This window comes from Pteropus medius, unplaced genomic scaffold (assembly GCF_902729225.1).
Source record: "Pteropus medius unplaced genomic scaffold, Ma_sr-lr_union100, whole genome shotgun sequence".
Lineage (NCBI taxonomy): Eukaryota > Metazoa > Chordata > Mammalia > Chiroptera > Pteropodidae > Pteropus > Pteropus medius.
Genome location: NW_024350923.1, coordinates 4813459 through 4834138, shown reverse-complemented (window position 1 = coordinate 4834138; position 20680 = coordinate 4813459). Strand labels below are relative to the sequence as shown.

Sequence of the window (20680 nt, the reverse complement as noted above, 5' to 3'; positions counted from 1 at the left end):
TCTTGTTGGCCCTATAGCCCAGTAGGGCCGCGACATTATATCCCCGCCCATCAGCGGAGGCCCCGCCCCGTCCGCAGAAGCCCCGCCCCGTCCGCCGAAGCCCCGCCAGCTGGTCTGGAGTAGTCGGCACGCCCGCAGGATTGAATTGCACCCTCAGTGGCGTCGGGGCTTCCCGGCTCAGCACATTCCCCCACACCCCCCGGCCGCCCCGATATTAATAGCCCTGCATTGGCCCATCCAGCTGGACTGGAGCCCCTCCCCATGCTCGAATGTCTCCCTTTATCACCCCAGAAAACATTCTGAACAGCTCGGCGCCTTGGTGTTTCTGACTGTGAAATGGGGCTAGAGCTCCCTGTTTCCCACTAGCGCGGCCAGGAAGAGAGTCCGGAGGAGACTCAAAAAGGAGCTTCTAGAGCGGTCTGCAGCACTACCAATAGCACCACCTGCGTGCACGCAGGAGGAAACATTCAGAGAGGGACAGCGGCTTTCCCAAGGTCACACAGCGCTCAAGCGGCGGAGCGGAACTCGAACCCCGGATCTCCGTTACAGGATCCACTCCCCCCAGCGCCCCGAAATTCTGCAGTCCCCTGGTCCCAGGGCAGCCTCCTTCCTGGTCGCGACCCGAGCGCCCTCATCCCCCTCCGGCCCCTCCCACCTCCCCCATATTTAGCGCGAATCCGATCCGGGGCTGGGCCCGGCTCTACTTAACGCGGCCCGGGTGTCCTGGAGAGCGCTGAGCGGAGCGAAACCAGGAGCCCAAGCGAGATGATGATGGTTATGCAGCCCGAGGGTCTGGGGGCCCTGCAGGGGCCCTTCGCGGGCAGCGGCGGCGAGTACATGGAACAGGAGGAGGACTGGGACCGCGACCTGCTGCTGGACCCCGCCTGGGAGAAGCAGCAGCGGAAAGTGAGTGCTAGCCCATTTCCGGATGGCGAAATTGAGGCCTGAGAAGCAGGGCGGTTTGTCGTTAGCATCTCAGCAGGTCAGGGGCAGAGCCTGCAGAGGGCCACTCCCTAGCCCTGGTCTGGCCCATCAGTCCTCTCCTGTCCCCTAGGGCTGGAAGAGAGAGCTAGGGGCCCTCATGAAGGGTTTAGGATGACAAGCAGAGTTTCTGGCGTCCCTACTCCCCAGGATTCATTTCCCTGGGCCCACTGTGCCACTTCTGCTGGTAAAAAAACGGTTGAGCTTAGCCCAGGAGATCCAAGTGTGGGGGCTTCCAAAAGAATAATGGCCTTTTCTCCCCCACCCCCACTCTCTAGTTTAATGTTCCCAGGCCCACCCTGAGGGCTTGCAGCCTGGCAACTAGTAGACAGACTTGGGAATGTCGAGGGGGTAACCATCCCGGACCCCTCCCCACCCTCTCCTCTGCATTCTCTCCAGCATGGCATCCACAGTCACTCCATCCCAATTGTCAAATGAGTAAACTGAAGCCTTGAAAGGGGCAGAGATAGGACCCAAATCATAGACTGTCAGAAAACAGCCCCCCCCCAACCTGAGGTCTTGCCCCCTGCTTGCCTCACCCCACTCTTTCCAAGATCTACCCCAGTGGACCTGAGTTGCTGAAAAGGCCACAGGGTCAGGGAGGAGGTAGCCCTGGGTCCCCTTACTCAGTAACCTGACTCTCTGGCCAGATGGACACTTTGTGCTGAGGCAGCACGTTAGGGGAGCTGGGCACACGGGCAGCTGTTCCCTGGGCCCAGCCTTCTAGGGCACATCGGCCCCCTCTCCCTAAGCTATTTTCACTCCCCGTGTTTCCCAAGCGGAAGGGGCAGGACACCTGGGTTCCCAAAAGAGAAGCTGATCCAGGCTGGAGTGAGGAAACCTTGGGGAGTGGCCGGCCAGGGGGAGGAAGGACGCCATGGGGTCATTGGACCTGCTCAGCATTTGCTAAGTGTATGAGTCCAGGAAGGGGCAGGGAACAGGGGTGCTCAGTGGGGTTTGCAGGCTCTGAGAATCCCAGGATTTAGGATCAGAACATTTCTGCTGGGTTAGATGACAGGAGATGACCCCAGGGACCAGGAGGCAAAGCTGATTCCGATGGGGTGCCCCAACTGACAAGCCTCCCCCAGGCTCCTCCTGCACCTGTTTCTAAGCAGGGCTGTGGTTCTCTGGGCCAGCAATCCCCCGATGATGTCATCCCTGCCCCAGACTCCAGCTGCCATCTGCTTTGCAACAACTCTTATCCTCACCCCCACCCAGGCCTCTCCCAGATCTAGGTCCACATGCCCCTCTTAAGGAGTGCCTGTCTGTAACTTGCCTTTGTCAAGTAACAAAATATTGGGACTATCCTTCCAACCCAACTTGCAGCCACCTACCTTATCCATTCAGTCAGTGGCTGCACAGAGTAGATGCTCTATAAACTAATCAATGTCCCTGGAATGCTGGACATTCTGGTTCTTTCTTTCCTGTCTGACATTGTTTATTACTTCTCTGAGCTTAGCTTTAGCCCCACCCCATCCCTGCTCCCCCTCTGCATCTTAGAACATTCCCACCTCCTCCCACCTGGTGCCAGAGTCCTGTTCATTCAACCTCATTCAAAAACATGCATTCAGTATTTCTTAAAGAGGTCCTACTCTGTGTCAGGCACTGTTTTAGGTGCCAGGAATTCAACGGGGAACAAACAAACCAAAAAAGCCCCTGCCTCAGGAAACTTATATTGCAGCAAGAATAAATGTTTCTGTCTCATCCACCTCATCCTGTCCTGTTCCCTTTACTGACACCCTTCCTCTCTCACCCTGGTCCCAGTTTCCACCTCCTCACCTCTCCTTTGTGCTCTGCCAAGCCTTTGTCTCTACTCTGCAGCCAGCATGAGCTTTTTAAAACACAATTCTACCCAGCTCCCTCCTCTGCCTGAAAGCTTCCCTGACTCTCCGTTGCCCTCAGGATCAAGTTCAAACTCCCTGGCTTAGCACTGAAGATGGTGCATGACCTGGCTCCTGCCTTCCCTCCGGCCCGCCTCTCACCACTTATGCCCCCACACCCCCAGCTTCATTCCAGCAGTGCCCAGAGAGCTATAGCCCAACAAACCTAGCAACTGTTTCTCACTGTGGAGCACTTGCCCACATGGCTGCCCCTGCATGGAATGCCCTTGCCTGCCCTTCCCTGCCTGAATAACTCCCGCTCTTCCATCACGGCTCTGATCAAATATGAGCCTTCCCCAAGAAGTTCCCCACCTGATTTGGAGAACTCCTCCCCCAGACTCCCTGACACTAGTCTCCCTCAGCACTTCTCAGTCGACATGACTCTGACTATGAGCTCCTTTAGGGCGGGGACCACATCTCACTAAGAGTCATGTTTGTCAAATGAAAGGATGCCCCTTCCTCCTCTCTGGAGGCCCCTTCCTCCTCTCTGGAGGCCCCACCCAGACCTGCCCGCCCCACCTCCACCGCCCTATCCAGACCCAGGGGATCCCAGGCTCCAGGGTTGGAAGGAATTACAGAGAATCGACTCCCCTTCCTGTGCTCGGGGCCCCACCAAATAGTGCTCAACACTCACTTACACACCTCCAGTGACAGGAGACTCACTCCTTTCTCTTAGTGATGAAGCCTTTTAAGTAATTAAAGCATCATCTTCCATGTCCAGTTCCTAGGGCATCTGAAAAGCCAGTCTGAGGAAGGGAAGCTAGCTGAGGGAAAGAATTCCAAATAACTTCCAGGGCCACCTTCCAGGAGTATCTGCTTAGTGGTGAGGGAATGCCCTAAATTCTAGAATCCTGCTAGGTCAGGGGAAGGGCTGGAGACATCATGGAGTCTGACCCCTTAATTGTACAGATACAGAGACTTAGACTAAAGAAAAGCAAGGAGCTGACCCCAGGCCACAGTGGGTAGCTCAGCTGGGATCGGGGCCCAAGTATAGATTCTACCAAGGACTTCACAGCTGACGGCAGAACCCAGGGCCTGGAAGCTTAGTCATTTAGTAGAAACTCGTGCACCTGGCTCCAGGTTACCCCAAAGCCCATTAAACACACAGCTGTATACCAGCCTTCCCATCCCAGATGGAGACTGAGGCTGAGGTTAACACTGGGGGGGCAGGGGAGGGCAGTCACCTCCAGATACTAGATCCTCCATGGCCTGTGAAGCTCTTGCACACTCATGGTCTACCTGGAGATCAATTCACAACAGCCCTGAGAATTTGGTGGGGCTGAGATAAAAATACACAGGTGCACAGTCCCTAGGGCAAAACAACACAGAATTTTTCAGATGGTAGAAAAGCAGTATCACCCTGCATTGGCCCTTGCGGCTCAGGGCCCCACACTTTGGAGAATCTGCTTTACATAATTTTCTAAATGTCCTCTAGTGCTTGAGACTGGCCAAAGCTGGAGTGCTGGTGGCGAGGTGCCCCACGTCCAAACTGGGACCCGTATGGGCTCCAGACCCCATTTCTCTTCTTCCAGGAGGACGAAAGCTCAGAAAGGGAAAGAGGCTGACTCACATCCGGGACCTGAATCCAGGGCCTTGGGCTCTGAGATCTACCCGACCGAGGAGCCCCAGCACTGTCCTCAGCACTAGGGTCTGAACACTGTTCTCTGTCCCCAGACCTTCACCGCCTGGTGCAACTCACACCTGCGCAAGGCTGGCACCCAGATAGAGAACATCGAGGAGGATTTTCGCAATGGCCTCAAACTCATGCTGCTCTTGGAGGTCATTTCAGGTGAGGGGTACAAGTCCGTGTACAGGGCCCCCAGGACCTGGTGCCATCCAGAGAGTTGGGGCAATAAATAGCAGAGTGCTAAGGGGACTTGGTGCTGGTGGGGGGTGGGTTTGAGAATAATTCTCCAGCTTCCTCTCATGACCTCTGACTCTTGACCTCTCCTCTTACACCTAGGAGAGAGGCTGCCCAGGCCAGACAAAGGCAAGATGCGCTTCCATAAAATCGCCAACGTCAACAAGGCCCTGGACTTCATCGCCAGCAAGGGGGTTAAGCTGGTGTCCATCGGGGCTGAAGGTGAGGCAGCAGCAGGAGGAGGCCTGAGCCGGGGTGGGGGGTGTTCCTGACATCAGCAAGTCACCTCCATGAGCTTCAGTTTTTTCATCTGAACAATGGGTGTAACCGTCCATGCCCCACCAGAGGGACTGTAAGGAGAAAACGTACCCAAAGAGCTGGCACGGGACTGACACCTAGTAGGTGTTCAGTGAGTCGCTTTTAAGTAAAATGATCAAGTACCTACTAGGTGCTAGCCCTGGGATGAGGGACAAGGGCCAGAGGGCAGAGCAGGGGTAGTTGCTGAGGCAGGTAGCAGGAACCTTGGACACCAGGTGGGACCCGCCCTGCCCCCGCCCTGCAGAGATCGTGGACGGGAACCTGAAGATGACCCTGGGCATGATCTGGACCATCATCCTGCGCTTCGCCATCCAGGACATCTCTGTGGAGGGTGAGTGGGCAGGGGAAGCAGGCGGGGTCAGAGGGCTGGCCTGGACCCTTCCCCAGCTAACACTTCCCGTCCCCACCAAGAAACCTCGGCCAAGGAAGGCTTGCTCCTGTGGTGCCAGCGGAAGACAGCGCCGTACCGCAACGTCAACGTGCAGAACTTCCACACCAGGTCTGTCGGTCGGTCATCACATGCCCACTGGCCTCTGCCAGGCCCTGAGGCACCGAGCTGGCCCCAGGCACAAGCCCCAGGGGAGGAGAGGTCACAGCCGAGTTCCTGGAACAGTGTCTGAAAATAGGATTCGGTCAACGTTGAATTGACTCTGGGAGGGTGAGGGAGACTTCCTGGAGGAGGGAGCACTGGGGACTTCCCTGGAAGGGCATTCTAGCTGGGGGAGACCTTGTGGGAAAAGACCCAGAGGCCCAAAACATCTAGACATTGGTGGGACCTAAGCTTAGAGAAGGAGTTGTGATGAGGGCTTGGAGGAGCTGGTCCAGGTCTGGTAAGGAAGGGCCTCGAATGCCAAGCTAAGGAGTCTGGACTTCACTCCATTTTACGGACAAGGCTGCCCAGCTGGGGGTCGCTCCCGAGGCCAGGGTAGGACAAGGCCTCAGGGTGAACCAGGGCCTGACACCCGGGTTCTCTCTGTCCAGCTGGAAGGATGGCCTGGCCCTCTGTGCTCTCATCCACCGACACCGCCCCGACCTCATCGACTATGCCAAACTGCGCAAGGTAGGCCTCCGCCACCCCAGCCACAATGCCCCGAAACCTCTGCTCTCAGCTGACCTTTCACCTCTCCCCGCTCATACCCATATAGGATGACCCCATCGGCAACCTGAACACTGCCTTCGAAGTGGCGGAGAAATACCTGGATATCCCTAAGATGTTGGATGCCGAAGGTGAGAGTAAGCCTAGCCTGGGTGAGGCCTCCACTATCTCATGTCTGACCTCCACACCTTTGCGCCTGCTCTCCCCTCCTTCTAGAAGGCTCTGCCCACCCCCATCCCTGGTCAGGATCCTTCCTGCCACAGGGCCACTTCCCCAGGAGCCCTGTAGCCTGTGTTCCTGTCTCTCCCCTTATGTAATGGCTCCACCCTCGGCCTCATATTCATTATCTGGTCACCTGGGAGCATGTTGGTGCCTCAGGACTTGGGAGCTCCTCTGCGAAGATCCTGCCTCTAGTGCATGTGCCCAAGCAAGTCTTTAGTCAGTTGAAGCAGCAAACATTTTCTGAGCACGAAACATGTTCTGCTGTGCCTGGCACCCTGAATGTGTGGGCACTGACGGATGAGAACTTGGGGAAAAGACAGACCCATAGACAGTTATGGGATGGTCAGAGACACCGGGCAGTGTGGAGTAGTGCCACAGTGTCTGGTCACTCACTCACTCCTTCACGCTTTCCTCGCCCCACAGACGGGGAGGCTGCTGGGCCCTGGGGTGATCGGAGAGGGCTTTAGGGAGAAGGAAGATGCTGGGTTTGGGGTAGCTGGCAGCTGGCGGCCATGACAAATGTCTCCACCCCTCACATTCCGAGGGAGGCCTCTGTCTGGGTGGGAACATGAGCCCATTCCCCAACTCTGGCTTTGGCCAATAAACACCCTGCTGCCATCCCCCAGATGTCGTGAATACCCCAAAGCCCGATGAGAAGGCCATCATGACCTACGTTTCCTGTTTCTACCATGCCTTCGCCGGGGCTGAGCAGGTGAGAGGTGTGGGCCCAGGGGCCCAACCTTGGCAGCATCCCCACATTTGGAGGTGTCAGGCCCACCATGGGTAGAGGTGCCACTGCCCCAGCTGCACACGCTTGGTCCTTGGGGAGCTCAGAAGCAGAGGCCTCCGGCCTGGAAGCTCCCCCCCACCCTAAAATATGTGCTCCCCTCATTCTTTCTCCTATTTTCACAGGCCCAGGTTTCATGGGCTTCACAGAGGGAGGCTAGGTTGGGGTGTCTGTAGCAGCTTGTTCTAATGACAGCTCCTTTGCCACCCCCACCACAGGCGGAGACAGCCGCCAACAGGATTTGCAAGGTGCTGGCCGTGAATCAGGAGAATGAGAAACTGATGGAGGAGTATGAGAAACTTGCCAGTGAAGTGAGCCTGGGGCCGGAGAGGGCCTCTCCCCATCCCCAACCTGTGCCCTCCCAGCCCGGCCCTACTGCTCCTCCCAACCCCGATAACCCCAGATCCGGGCCGGCAGAGTCTCCCTCTCCTCAGAGTAGCCTTGGCCTCCTGCAGCCTCCTCCTGCCATCTTCACCCATCTCATGCCCCCCTCTGCTAACCAAGCTCCCGGTCGTTCACATCATTCATTCGCTCACTCATTCATTGATCCATTCGCTCATATTAAGGCAGTCTCACGGCCTTTGCCCTGTGCCCACCTATACAGGTCTCTGGACTGAGTAGTTAACCATCCTACTTCTTCCCTGACTAATGGGAACCTCCCATTTCTGCTCTGCAGACTCCCCATCTGGCTTGAGGCCGGGCCTTTTGGCCACGGCCTGGGTGTGGGTGGAGAGGGGTGGGTGAGGTGAGCAGGCAGGCTGAGAGCTCTCTGCTCTGCCCCTGCCTGGCTCTGGCAGCTGCTAGAATGGATCCGCCGCACCATCCCATGGCTGGAGAACCGTGTGGGCGAGCACAGCATGAGCGCCATGCAGCGCAAGCTGGAGGACTTCCGGGACTACCGGCGCCTGCACAAGCCGCCCCGCGTGCAGGAGAAGTGCCAGCTGGAGATCAACTTCAACACGTTGCAGACCAAGTTGCGGCTGAGCCACCGGCCCGCCTTCATGCCCTCTGAGGGCAAGCTGGTCTCGGTGAGCCAGGCCCAGGATGGGGTGACCGTGGCTCTGCCAACATCTTCTGGGTGACCTTCGCTCTGTGTCCCCTTCTGTACAATGGGTGAACCGTGATGGAGGGCACCTCTGCCTGCCCCACAGGACATCGCCAATGCATGGCGAGGGCTGGAGCAAGCAGAAAAAGGCTATGAGGACTGGCTGCTCTCGGAGATCCGGCGCCTGCAGCGGCTCCAGCACCTGGCTGAGAAGTTCCAGCAGAAGGCTTCCTTTCATGAAGCCTGGACCGGAGGTAGGTACACCCCATGGGGCTTGATTCTGCTCTGGGGTGGAGGCTGGTAGAGGGGGACTACTGACAAAATGCTCAGGTCAGGGTAGGTGTTCTGCCAGGAAGCTGGAGATCTGTTTGCTAGTCCCACTTTGATTTGCTGTCCCACCAAATCACTGCCCCTCTTTGGGCCCATAACTCCCTCCTGGCTGTAGCCTTCTGTAGGTCTGCTCTGTTATATTTGTCATTTAGCATTTTATTTGTACGTGTAGCATGTCACCGAAGGAGAGTCCCCCACCCTAACATCACTTACGTTATACTCAAAGTATATTGATGCCAAAAGACTGCATGAGTCAGATATTGAAATATATTTCTCTGTATGAACATATTCATTCTGCTTTCTGTCAGGGATTTTAGCCTTACAAACGAATGACTCCTGCCTAAAAATAATGAACAAACTCTAACAATGGATCATGGGCATAACAGCAGTCCCCAGCCTTTTTGGGCACTAAGGACCAGGGATCCTATGAGAATCTAACGCCTGATGATCTGAGGCGGAGCTGAGGCGGTGATGCTAGCGCTGGGGAGCGGCTGCAAATATAGATGAAGCTTTGCCTGCCACTCACCTCCTTACTATGTGACCTGGTCCCTAACAGGCCACAGACTGGTATTGGTCTGCAGCCCAGGGATTGGGGACCCCTGGCATAACAAATAACAATGGTTTGATATAATAAGAATTCCTTTAAAGCCACTGATGTGACCCTGCGATCTCTGAACCTCTAAATCTCAGTTACCTGCTCTGCAAAATACAGAGGCACTCACTCAATGGTTCCAGGTGCAGTTATTATGATTTCATTTTTATTTTCATAATTATGGTAATTGTCATTCTTAAAGCACTTTTACATTCATTATTCATTCATCCAACAAATATTCATAGAGGGTCTACCAAGTGCCAGGCAAAGGAAACCCTGTCAGGGGCTCATCAGGCTCAGAGTTTTGAGGAGGTAATTCTGGATCAAATAATACCAAAAGTGTACCAAGAGCCGCCCCGCACCACGCAGGGTCAGGGGACGCTGACGTCATTTATGGGTCGTGCCCTAGAACAGGAGCTTCATTTAACTTTACCAGACCCGTGCCTCGGAGCAAACCCTTAGGGTAGGCTAAGCTGGTGTGCTCACAGATGAAGAATCTCCGCGATCACACGGCCCTGTTCAACGCTGTGCTCCTGTTACGGCCGCCGATGGGTGACTTGAGCTGGGCCTCTCTCTGAGCAGGGAAGGAGGAGATGCTGAACCAGCGCGACTATGAGTCGGCGTCACTACAGGAGGTGCGGGCATTGCTGCGGCGCCACGAAGCCTTTGAGAGCGACCTAGCGGCACACCAGGACCGCGTGGAGCACATTGCCGCGCTGGCCCAGGAGCTCAAGTAGGCGTGGCCCGCCCTGGTGACCACACCCCTCGCTACACGGCCCCGCCCTGACCCTCATTGCCCTCAGACCCTTCGTTCTCCCCTGTTCGGTAACTCTGCCTTGGTGCCCTTGTCCTTCCCCATTACCACTTGCTCTGCCCCATCTCCCGTATCCCTGTCCCCATGCCCGGACCCTGCTATGCTGCCTACACTTTTCCCCACTGGCACTCGCTTGCCCCATCTCCGTGGCCTGCCTGTTCCCTTCAGCTTGGGGCCCAGGTCTGCTACCCCGAATCCTCTCCATCAGCCTTGTCCTCATCACGTCCTCCAGTAAACCCGCCTCTTTTCGCATAACCCCGCCTCTGAAGCCCCAGGCCCCACCCCTCCGTTCAAGCTCCTTGAGGGGCTGGATCTGAGACCATAGGGTGCCCCTCTTCCCCCAGGACTGCCCTGGGACCCCACCTCAGGGAAGCCCTGCTTCACCCCCACTTTTCCTGGCTGCATTATACCTTCACCACTACCGGGGTTGCGGGTCAGGAGAAAATCTGGGCTGGCGTCTGACCCCACAGTCACCCCTTCTTCTCGTTCCCAGTGAGCTGGATTACCACGAGGCAGCCTCAGTGAACAGCCGCTGCCAGGCCATCTGCGACCAGTGGGACAACTTGGGCACGCTGACCCAGAAGAGGAGGGATGCGCTTGAGGTGAGGTTCTGTGCCAGGGAGCTGTGGGCTGGACAAGGAGGCAGGTGAGGCAGCCCGTTGGGCAGGATGCTGACTTGACCATCATTCCTGCGTTCCCTAGCGGATGGAGAAGCTTCTGGAGACCATCGACCAGCTGCAGCTGGAGTTTGCACGGCGGGCAGCACCCTTCAACAACTGGTTGGACGGCGCCGTGGAGGACTTGCAGGACGTGTGGCTGGTGCACTCCATGGAGGAGACCCAGGTGGGCGTGGGGCTTTGGGGGCGGGGAAGCTGGCCTAAGATCCCATCAGCCACTCCTTTGGGCTCTTGGGGAATGGAGATGAGAGGAAAACCCCAGTTCTTGAGTGCTGGGCTGGGAGACAGGACTGGGTCCTGAAGCCAGCCTACCCTGGACCTGCTGGATGACCTGGAACACACTGCTGCCCTTTCTATCACCTGCGGGAAGTGGTGGGTGCTAGCTGATGCTTCCTGCCTGTTGCCCACAGAGCCTACTGACAGCGCATGAGCAGTTCAAGGCAACGTTGCCTGAGGCTGACCGGGAGCGGGGCACTATCCTGGGCATCCAGGGTGAGATCCAGAAGATCTGCCAAACATATGGGCTGCGGCCCAGCTCCACCAACCCCTACATCAGCCTCAGTGCGCAAGATATCAACACCAAGTGGGACACGGTCAGTGCCACCCGGGGCCTCTCCCTGCCTCCCACCTGCTCTTGAGCACTCTAACCACCCTGAAACCTCGAGTGTCCCAAGATAAGAACCTGGGGTCTGCTACAGACTCCATGTGGCATTGGACAAAGTCACCTTGCCTGTCGGCCTCATCTGTAAAGAAGATATAGCAGCAATATTTTCCTGTCGGGCCTGATGTAAAGTAAAATGAAATCTGGTGTGTGGGCATCCTTTACAAAACAACACAAGTTAGTTATAAATGACGTTGTCGCCCCATTTACAGATGAGGAAACAAGCCTAGAGACATTGAGTGGCCTGACCAAGAGCCTGCTTAGAGCAGCAGGAGCTGTTGAAGGGGCTAGAGTCCATCTCCCTTCAAAGCCATCTCCTGGTCCCCAGAGCTGTCCCTGGCATAACCACCCTCCTTCCCAGGTCCGAAAGCTGGTGCCCAGACGTGACCAGATGCTGCAGGAGGAGCTGGCACGGCAGCAGGTGAACGAGAGGCTCCGGCGACAGTTTGCAGCTCAGGCCAATGCCATCGGGCCCTGGATCCAGGGGAAGATGGAGGTGAGGCTCGGATGGTGGGGCTGGGACTGGGCCCCTGGGAGCTGGGAGTGTTCATTTTGCCCGGATCCCACTGCAGGAGGTGGGGCGCCTGGCAGCAGGGATGACTGGCTCTCTGGAGGAGCAGATGGCTGGGCTGCGGCAGCAGGAGCAGAACATCATCAACTACAAGAACAACATTGACCGGCTGGAGGGCGACCACCAGCTGCTGCAGGAGAGCCTGGTGTTCGACAACAAGCACACCGTCTACAGCATGGAGGTGGGATCACACCTGCTGAGAAGAGCGGAGGCAGCGCTGGCTGGGGAAGCCTGGGGCGGCCACAGCCAGACACAGCACATCTGTCCCAGGAAGGTCCCCAGTTCGGCTTGGCCAGGTCCCCCAATGTACCCCTGGGGATACTGAGACTCAGCAAGAGAAAGTGCCCTTTCCCAGAGTCATATAGCAGTCTAAAGCCAGGCCAGGATTGGCCATGGCTGGTTGACCAATACATAACACATAATAAATCATCAAACTTTAAGGTAGGAAGGGCCACTGGAGGTCGTTCAGAAGAAACTCCAAATAGGCACCGAGGCCCAGAGAGGGGAAGACTTGCCCAGGGTCTCACAGCGGACTGGGGAAGGGCTAGAGCTAGTGGCCGGGCCCTGACCGCCCACTGACTTGGCCTGTCTCCTGCTCTCCCAGCACGTCCGCGTGGGCTGGGAGCAGCTGCTCACCTCCATCGCCCGCACCATCAATGAGGTGGAAAACCAGGTACTGACCCGAGACGCTAAGGGCCTAAGCCAAGAGCAGCTCAACGAGTTCCGGGCATCCTTCAACCACTTTGACCGGGTCAGCAGGGGCCCGGTCTTGTGGGATGGTGGACTTTGGGGGCTGATGGGGTTTGAGGACCAAGCCTGACGGTCACTCACTCACTACAGAAGCGGAATGGGATGATGGAGCCTGACGACTTCCGGGCTTGTCTCATCTCCATGGGCTATGACCTGGTGAGCCCCTCCCCCCGTCCCCAGAGTCCCATCAGTGCCCTCTTCTGTGTATGGATCACCTACTATGTGCCTCCCACCTTCACATCCGTGATCTCATTTCCTCTTCATTGCACCCATTGGGGCTGGGCGGAATTATCCCATTTCACGCGGGCTATCGCAGGCTGAGAGAGGTAGATTAACTTGTTCAAGGACACACAGCTGGAATTTAGACCTAGTTCTGTGTGACTCCAAAGCCTGAGCTTACATTTTACCTCAGAGAAACAGCACGACCGAGAGCCCCAGAAAAAAAGACCAGAACCAATGGGAAACGGGGCATTGCCACAGGCAGGAAGCGGACTGCAGCCTGCTAGAGAGGACTTCCTGAGTCAGAGCTAAGGCTGCAGCTGACGGTCTATGGAGAAAGGTGGCACTTTGTCGTTGAGGTTATCAAGCCGAGGCCGGACAATCCCCAGAAGGGGACATCAGGAGCTCTCCTGGCTTCAGCACCCACGGACATGGTGTCTGGCCTCTATCCGTGCAGGGGGAAGTGGAGTTTGCTCGAATCATGACCATGGTGGACCCCAACGCAACTGGCGTCGTGACCTTCCAGGCCTTCATCGACTTCATGACCCGAGAGACAGCCGAGACTGATACGGCTGAACAAGTTGTGGCCTCCTTCAAGATCTTGGCAGGAGACAAAGTGAGTCCTTGGCATGGAGCGGGCTGGAGGGCTGGGGCAGGGGGCACACGACCTCACCCCTTTTCTCCCTCAGAACTACATCACCGCCGAGGAGCTGCGGCGGGAGCTCCCGGCTGAGCAGGCCGAATACTGCATCCACCGAATGACGCCCTACAAGGGGTCTGGGGCTCCAGCTGGAGCCCTGGACTATGTGGCCTTCTCCAGTGCCCTCTATGGGGAGAGTGACCTCTGACCTCAACACCTGAGGTTCTCCATGCAAGTTGGAGAGAGGGTGTTCCCTCTGGCTGATCCCATCCATCCCTCAGAGCAAGGGCCGCCGAGAAGGCCCAGCCAACTGTTCCTGAATAAAGATCCTTCTGTGAGCCTCTCTCCATTTCCTTTGGTTCTTGAAGCAGGAACTGGGCCCGCAGGCTCCTGGGCAGGACCAGCTGCCTGGCCTTGACCCTCCAGGGTTCCTCAGCACCCCTCCTTGCCCTCACAGACAGAGTATTCACACCACACTGGAGCTCAGGATACCTCTTTATTGCTATTAGAAAAGGGTGGTTACAACAGTTCGTCTAGACACGTAAGGAAACACTGTCCCCAAATCCAGGAGGACCAGAATTTATAGCATCACACAAAGGAAAGCCGGGGCAGGAAACCAGAGCTTGTGAAGACAGCTGGAGTTAAGGCAAAAATATTTGCTTCCCACCTGCTCCTTGCCCAAGCCCAAGGTTCTTGCCCGAGCTTCAGCTGCCAAGACGTCATCTTTCACCCCAAGATCATCCTAGCTACCACAATTCAACAAAGGTGCAGTTGGGAACTTCAGAGTGGGAGTGGGGTGGAGGAGGGTAGGGGCTGTGCCCCTAGGCCAGTGTCCTTCGCTCACCCTGAGGTACCCGGTGTCCATCCCTCAGCCAGCTGTGCCTCCTGGACAAGGGCCTGGACACGCGGCTCAGGCTGGGGAAGGGGGCTGCTCTAGTCAGCACCAGGTCCAAGCTGGTGCTCCTCAATTCACCACTGCTGAGCTGGCCATGATGTTCACACCACAGGCCCCGGACCCACGATGCAAGTAGTAGTACCCCTGGGAGAGAGGGGAGGGAAGTCGTGAGGGCACCAGGGCAGGATGGGGCCGGAGGGCCAGAAGCTGAGCAGGCAAGACTCACCTCCTCACCCCAGTCAGTGCCCCAGCTGTTCTTGATGGCCCAGAAGGGAATGTCAGAACCTGGAGAGCAGTGCGGAGTGCAGGCAGTCAGGGCCCCAGTTCTCTGGTCAGGGCCCCAAGCGCTTTGCACTCTTCAAGTATCTCCTCTGGGCCTACTGCGTGACCGGTGTCAGGGAAAAGGCAGAAAAAGGACAGGCCCACCCACCACCCTCCTGGAGACCTGGTATGGCTCTAAGGTATGGGAAGGGCAGCCGCCCCTCCCCACCCCCCCTGACCTCTAGCAGGTTATTCGTCCATACAGTTCAGCTTCCCACTGCCTGTGTTCCCTTCACAGAGCAGGTGGATGATCCTGCCTGGCCCACAGCCAGCGGCAGGGGTAAGGACAGGGTTCCCAGGCTTTCCCCAGATTTCGCCCCCTTGAGGTCCTGCAATGCTGTGTGGCCCGACCCCTGCCTGTGACCTGGAGTGGATGGGCATAGAGGGGGTCAGCGGAACTCACGGTTGCCATAGCCCACGAGTAGCACAGCATGGTCAATGAGCCAAGGGCTGCAGAGGGGCCGCAGTGGGTGGGAGATCCCATGGCGGTAGAACTGGTGGGGGAGAGCAAGCAGTAGGGGGCCAACTCCAAGAAGAGGGAGAGGAGGAGGCAAGAGATGGAGCAGGGGCAGCGGGGCTGAGGCTTTACCTGCATGCCAAAGGCATTGATGGCGATGGAGATGGGACCGTTCTTGGCCAGCCAGGCTGCCAGCTCTGAGACGGGGAAGGGCCAGTGTCAGGGGCACCCAGGCCCCAGCCCCACCTAGCCTGTCCTCACCCCTTTCCCTCACTCACTTTGCTCATTCTGGCTGAGCTCCACTGAGTCATTAATGTAGACCTTGGCCTTCTCTGCAGAGAAGTTGCAGGTCTGCAAGTGGCCATTGTAGCCGTAGTCGTCCTCTGTCTCCAGCCCTCCTGGGTAACGGTGGGGGGTAGATGGGGGTACAGAGAAAAGGTGGACTCCTGTTTACCATACACTGGTCTCCTCCCAGCCAAAGGCTGTGCTAAGCCCCTTATCCATCCCAGGCCATTGGCCATCCCATCTGAAGAAGAGCCTCATTCTAGAGATGACACACATGAGGCTCAGGGGGCTGAGAGAATAACCAGTGAGAAAAGTGGCAGAGATAGAAGTCAACTCCCAACTCCTGACTCCTCACTGTCCCAGCTTCTTGACCTTGGCTTGCTTGTCCTGCTCTGGTAGTCTGTTCACAATCTGCCTCTGCCCCCTGCCAGTCTCCCAGACCAGTCTCTGTATAGCCACCTCAGTCCCTCAGCCCTTTATCCTTCTGACACTGCTTAACTGAACTGCCAGTTTAGGTCAACGCCTCCCCTCAAGGGTGAGTGTGTGGCTACCTGTTTTAGCAGCATTCTACAAAAACAGACAAGAAAGCAGCACAATGCCAAGACCTCCCATTACGCTCCAGGAACTTCGCACATCTTCCCTCACTTGATACTCGAGACAACCCTATGAGGTAGGCCCCTTTCACAGATGAGGCAACTGAGGCTCTGAAAGAGCTGCCCTGCCCAAGGTCTTCAGCCAGAAGAGCCAGCGGGAAGACCGGGACACAGTACACGTGACTCCCACACAAAGTGACTTCTTGTGGAGGGAGAAGTGGCTCCCACTGTCCGTCCTGACCCCCTTAATGCATACCCAGAGTCTTTATGGCCGAGTAGGCATTGGAGGGCAAGCCGCCCAGGCAGGCCTTGTCCAGTTTGTCACAGTCCACGAGCTCTAGGAGACAGAAAGCCAGTTCTGAGGAGCCCTCTGGGTTGGGCTAGGGACAGGCAAATAGAGGGGGATGCTTACCCTGCTCAGAGAGGGAGAGCAGGTCCCCCCGTTTCAGGAACCACTGGCCCTCCACGTTGCCTGTAACTGAGAAGGCCCAGCAGGAGCCACACATGCCCTACAAGAGACAGGCAGCGTGAGGACTGGATCCCTTCCCAGCCCCAGGGCAATCCTCACGTCCCACCCTCACTTCTGAGGGGTCTAACCTGATCCTTGACTTTGGTGACAGCCCCCTTATTCCTCCAGTCCCACTCAGGTGGAGCGGGGCCGTTAACGGACATGGCCAGGGGCATCCTCTTGCTCCGCAACTCTTTCAGGAGGGGATTCAGGTAGATGGTGCGGAACTCCTCCTCTGTGGGCAGAGATTGGGGGGGGGGGATTCTAAGCCAGTCCTGACCAGGGGCCTTGGGAGCAGGCCCTGTCTCTCCCAGCCTCCCTGAGGGCTCTAGCCACCATCCCTACCTGTGAGGTCACTGAACTTGGTGACCCCATACCGAGCTGTACCACGGTCCAGGGCCTGGATCTTCTGTGCTCGCATCATGTTATTGATAAAGACAGACATGCGCCACTGGGCTTCTGAGGATCAGAGCAGAAGAGAAGGGGCTGAGACTCCAGGCAGATCATAAGAGGAGGAGTGCATGGGGCTAATGGGCAGAAGTTTCCCTGGGGAATGGGTGGGCTCTGGAAGCTCTTAAGGACAGAACCCTGGGGCACATAGGGGTGGGGGGGCCAAACCTGCAAGTGATAAGAGTGGGAGGTGTGATCAACTTTTAGGGCCAAACTGGGGTGATGACTTCTCATTGTGAAGGCAGAACCAAATGAACTCCAAAGGGAATCTCCAGACAGGAGGTCACGGGGAAAGGCTGCCATGCCAGGGGGGCCTCCAGCAGAGAAAATTTGGCCTTTGCCCCATCCCATGATGGAGGCCCATAGTTCCTGACCAGGAAAACAGATGGGAGTAGGGGCCAGGTCCCTGAGATGGCTGCCCGGTCCTGGCAGGCTGGGCGAGAACTTGGTGATTAAGGCATCCTTGAAAGGATGCACTGTCTCTTCTGTCCTTCTCCTCCCCAACACCACGGTGCCAAGTAGGGGGAAGGCCCTGATCTGATCAGGACAGGCACAGCCCAGGCTGGGTCCTCACCCTCCTTTGTCTCATATGTCCGGTTATAGGTGATGACAAATTCTTTGAAGATTGAAGCTACCTGCATAACAAAGTCCTGCAAAGGCAGAGGAGTCCTTACAAGGAGTCCTTCTGGAGCTGACCAGGGAGCCCCAGGTCAGGGTGAGGGGAAGAGAGGGGAGATGAGGCAGCAGCCAGCTCCCGAGATAGAGCTGGGCTTCTCACCTCCGGCAGGGTGTCCTTGTTGAACAGTGGAGAGAAGGAACGGAAATTCTCGCTTTTTTCATCTGGATGGGATTGGAACAAAGAAATCAAGGCTGAACCCTGAATGAAATTTGATCCAGACGACTGCAGCATCTGTGGGCTATCCCAGCACCTGTAATCTTGGTATCCACAGGGCGACAGTCCCGCCTCAGCAGCGTGTGTTTTCCTAGCTCTTCCAGGACTTGGAAACTGCAGAGCTGGAGGTAAAGGAGGAAACCAGTCCCTGTCCTTGGCTAGATGGAGCTGGAGGCTCTCGGATAGGACCTCCCCAAGGCAGTCACCCCTACAGTGGCGAGTGAGGCACAGGCAGCACCTGGACACCCTCCCTTTTATATAGCATGGTCTTTGGCCCTCAGGGCCTGAGAAGTGACCTGGATAGCTGTTGCCTTAGATCCCTTCCTTCTGGCTTGGCCCATCTTCCCAACTGCTTCCAGACTCAGCCTGGGATCAGATAATTGAGGGAGCCCCACTACTCACCAGAGTTTTCTTAGACACAGGGAGCTGGCACACCGTGGGGTCGTTGCAAGCCTCCTCTAGCGTCGCTTGAAGGGAATATAGCGACCCGCGGCCCTCCTAGATGGAGGGGAGGGTGAGGCGGGCACAGCCACCCCCTCCGCAGCCAGTTCTTCAGTGGCCTCACAGCCCCACTGCGCCTCCTCCCCCTTCCCAATCAACAGAGGTTCGTGCCAGCCGTCCAGCGCCCCCATCCCAACTCTAGGCCAAAGTGCCCATCCCTCGCACTAGGGCCCCGCGCCCCGGACCCAGTGCGTCCTCACCCGGCGGACGCGACCGCGCACGGCCCCCAGCGCGGCCCGTGTCCCAGCAGCCCGGCCGCGGTTGTACATCTCCAAGGCGAAGCGGGCAGGCGCCAGCAGCTCCGACGACTCGGCCTCCCAGGCCTGAGCGCCCGCGGCTCGGCGGGGCAGGGCGGGGGCAGCGCCCGGGAGCAGCCCCAGCAACGACAGCAGGGGCAGCCAGGGTGCCATGGCGAGGGTGAAGCCGGCGGCCGAGTCGCAAGGACTGGCAGACCAGCTGACTAACCGACCGGGCGCAGCCGCCCGCGGCCAGAGGGGCCTGCGTCCCTCCCCTGCTTCTAAGCACCGGGGAACCGACCAATGGGCGGCGGCCGAGGGCGCCTGCGCACTCGCATGTTTACGCGAGGCACGTGGTGCGCGCCCGCTTCACCGGCTTGGGGGGGTCGGGTAGCCACGCGGGGACCTGCTCAGGCTTGCGCAAGGCGTGTCTGCGAGCACGTGGCCCGAACCCCATCCTTGGAATAATCCTCTTAGGCCTTGGAGCTGATGTTTGTGGAAGGGAAAGGACGCTGGCCTGAGAATAAAAATACTAACATTTATTTCATGCTTATTACATGTTACACATTAATCGTCGTAGCAATCCTGTGAAGTCGATGTGATCTCAATTTAATAGTGGAGGAACGAGAGGCTTAGAGAGAGTAATTGGCTTACCAAACATCTGGTAAGTGATAGAGCAGGGCTTGAACCCAGGGAGTTGGCCTCAGAGCCTGGGTTCACAGCTCAGTTTCTCTTTGAGGCCCCACCTCTCATCAGCAAAATGGAAGATAACGTTCGCGGGATTGGTAGTGCCTCAGGCCGTTTGAGGGTCAAACGCAACCATGCAAGCATTCGGTTATAAGGGCCCAGTGAGAGGAAGCATGGACAGTTGTTTAGACATAGTGCTGTCTACTGGAGCTCAGTCTAGTGGAGAGAAAAAGAAATTTTCCAGTGGGGGAGAGGAAACAGGGAAGAGTTTAAGGGAATTGGGGAAATCACAGAAGTGGGTGGAGGGTTAGTTTGGGCTTAGAGAATGTGAAGAACCGATATTAAAGATCATCTAGTCCAAACCTGACTTTCTACAGCCGAGGTCTAGAAAGGAAAAGTGACTTTCCAGCTGCTCGGAAATTAGTGCTGGGGCCAGCTCAAAGCTCCTGGCTGAAGTCTGAGAGTGGAGGGCCTGAGGGATTCCCACTATGCTAATCTCTCTCTGCTTGTGCCCTCCTTGGTTTAAACACCTTGGGGCTCCCTTGTCTCTCTTATAAGAGACAGCCCAGGTCCATAAGGTGGCTCCTAAGGCCCCTCGAGATCCAGTCTAGCCTTGGTCCTCACACCATGCTGTGCTTCTGACTGATGCTCCACGCTATTTGCATCTCCTCAGAAATTCAAGCTCTTGTACAACTCAACCTTCACACTGCTCTTCCCTCAGCCAGATGTCTTTTAGCTCTCAGTTTTGAGGTCATTTCCTCAGCAAGTCACCCCTGACCTGCCCCCACTGCCCCTGGCCAGGCTCCATGCTGCTTCCTCTGTACTCCTGGATGCCTAGCCCCATGAACTTCCGGTCACACTGTACTGCAATTTCCTGTTCACCATGGGCGTCTCTCACTAGGCCAGGAGTTTGTTAGGGCAGAGACCTTGTTGTTCTGCTCACTGCTGTTTCCTCAGTGCCTGACAGACTTAATACCTGCTTAATAACTGTCTGTTGAATGAATTAATGACTCCTTTGGCATGCCCTGGAGTGGGCATCGTGTCACCTAACTGTTGTTTGACGCATAGCTTCACTTTCTAGAAGGATGAAACCTGTGACTATGGCTCTCACAGTCCTGGCAGAAGAAGCTCAGAAATGCCCACCATCACTGACCCGGGACCCCTACCCGTGTCTGTGGAAGGCCACATACCCATGCTCACATGGTTCATCTCCTGAAAGGTCTGAAGCTGAATGAATTTTAAAAAGGGATTTCTAAGACTCCAGCAGAGACAGCAGACTTTTCCTAGATCAGCATTTCTGGAGAGCCACGTCAGCCTCACAATGGCCTTTGTGGGAAACAGTGAGATAACTTCAGTTTTCAAACTTCATTACCCAAGATAAAATAAGTCTTTTTCTGGGACTGGGAGATCA

General features: G+C 56.7%; 2 protein-coding genes across 5 annotated transcripts; one reads left to right on the top strand and one right to left on the bottom strand.

The window, feature by feature from the left end:
• Nucleotides 1-122: 122 nt before the first annotated feature.
• Nucleotides 123-13782, top strand: ACTN3 (actinin alpha 3). 4 transcript variants are annotated; one of them, XM_039840784.1, is made up of 22 exons: nt 123-906; nt 4536-4650; nt 4825-4944; nt 5285-5371; nt 5452-5539; nt 6022-6100; nt 6186-6267; nt 6985-7070; nt 7364-7456; nt 7943-8173; nt 8297-8444; nt 9695-9845; nt 10420-10528; nt 10629-10769; nt 11014-11196; nt 11626-11760; nt 11837-12016; nt 12440-12586; nt 12676-12757; nt 12910-12911; nt 13262-13420; nt 13494-13782. In XM_039840784.1, the coding sequence occupies exons 1-22, from the start codon at nt 766-768 to the stop codon at nt 13650-13652; spliced, it is 2718 nt and encodes a 905-aa protein (XP_039696718.1). In that variant the 5' UTR covers nt 123-765; the 3' UTR covers nt 13653-13782. The 4 variants fall into 4 exon arrangements, with proteins under 4 accessions (XP_039696718.1, XP_039696717.1, XP_039696715.1 ...); XM_039840783.1 differs by lacking the exon at nt 12910-12911 and having other exon boundaries at nt 12440-12606; nt 12651-12741; XM_039840781.1 differs by lacking the exon at nt 12910-12911 and having other exon boundaries at nt 6186-6288; nt 12676-12741.
• A 139-nt stretch (nt 13783-13921) lies between these two features.
• On the bottom strand, nt 13922-18853 carry CTSF (cathepsin F). The gene is made up of 14 exons (XM_039840785.1): nt 18547-18853; nt 18248-18343; nt 17883-17967; nt 17732-17793; nt 17528-17603; nt 16849-16962; nt 16593-16738; nt 16408-16504; nt 16252-16332; nt 15396-15515; nt 15250-15314; nt 15064-15154; nt 14566-14624; nt 13922-14483 (listed from the first exon to the last, which is right to left on the bottom strand). Exons 1-14 carry the CDS (start codon nt 18754-18756, stop codon nt 14409-14411), a joined length of 1377 nt encoding a protein of 458 aa, XP_039696719.1. The 5' UTR covers nt 18757-18853; the 3' UTR covers nt 13922-14408.
• Nucleotides 18854-20680: the final 1827 nt, after the last annotated feature.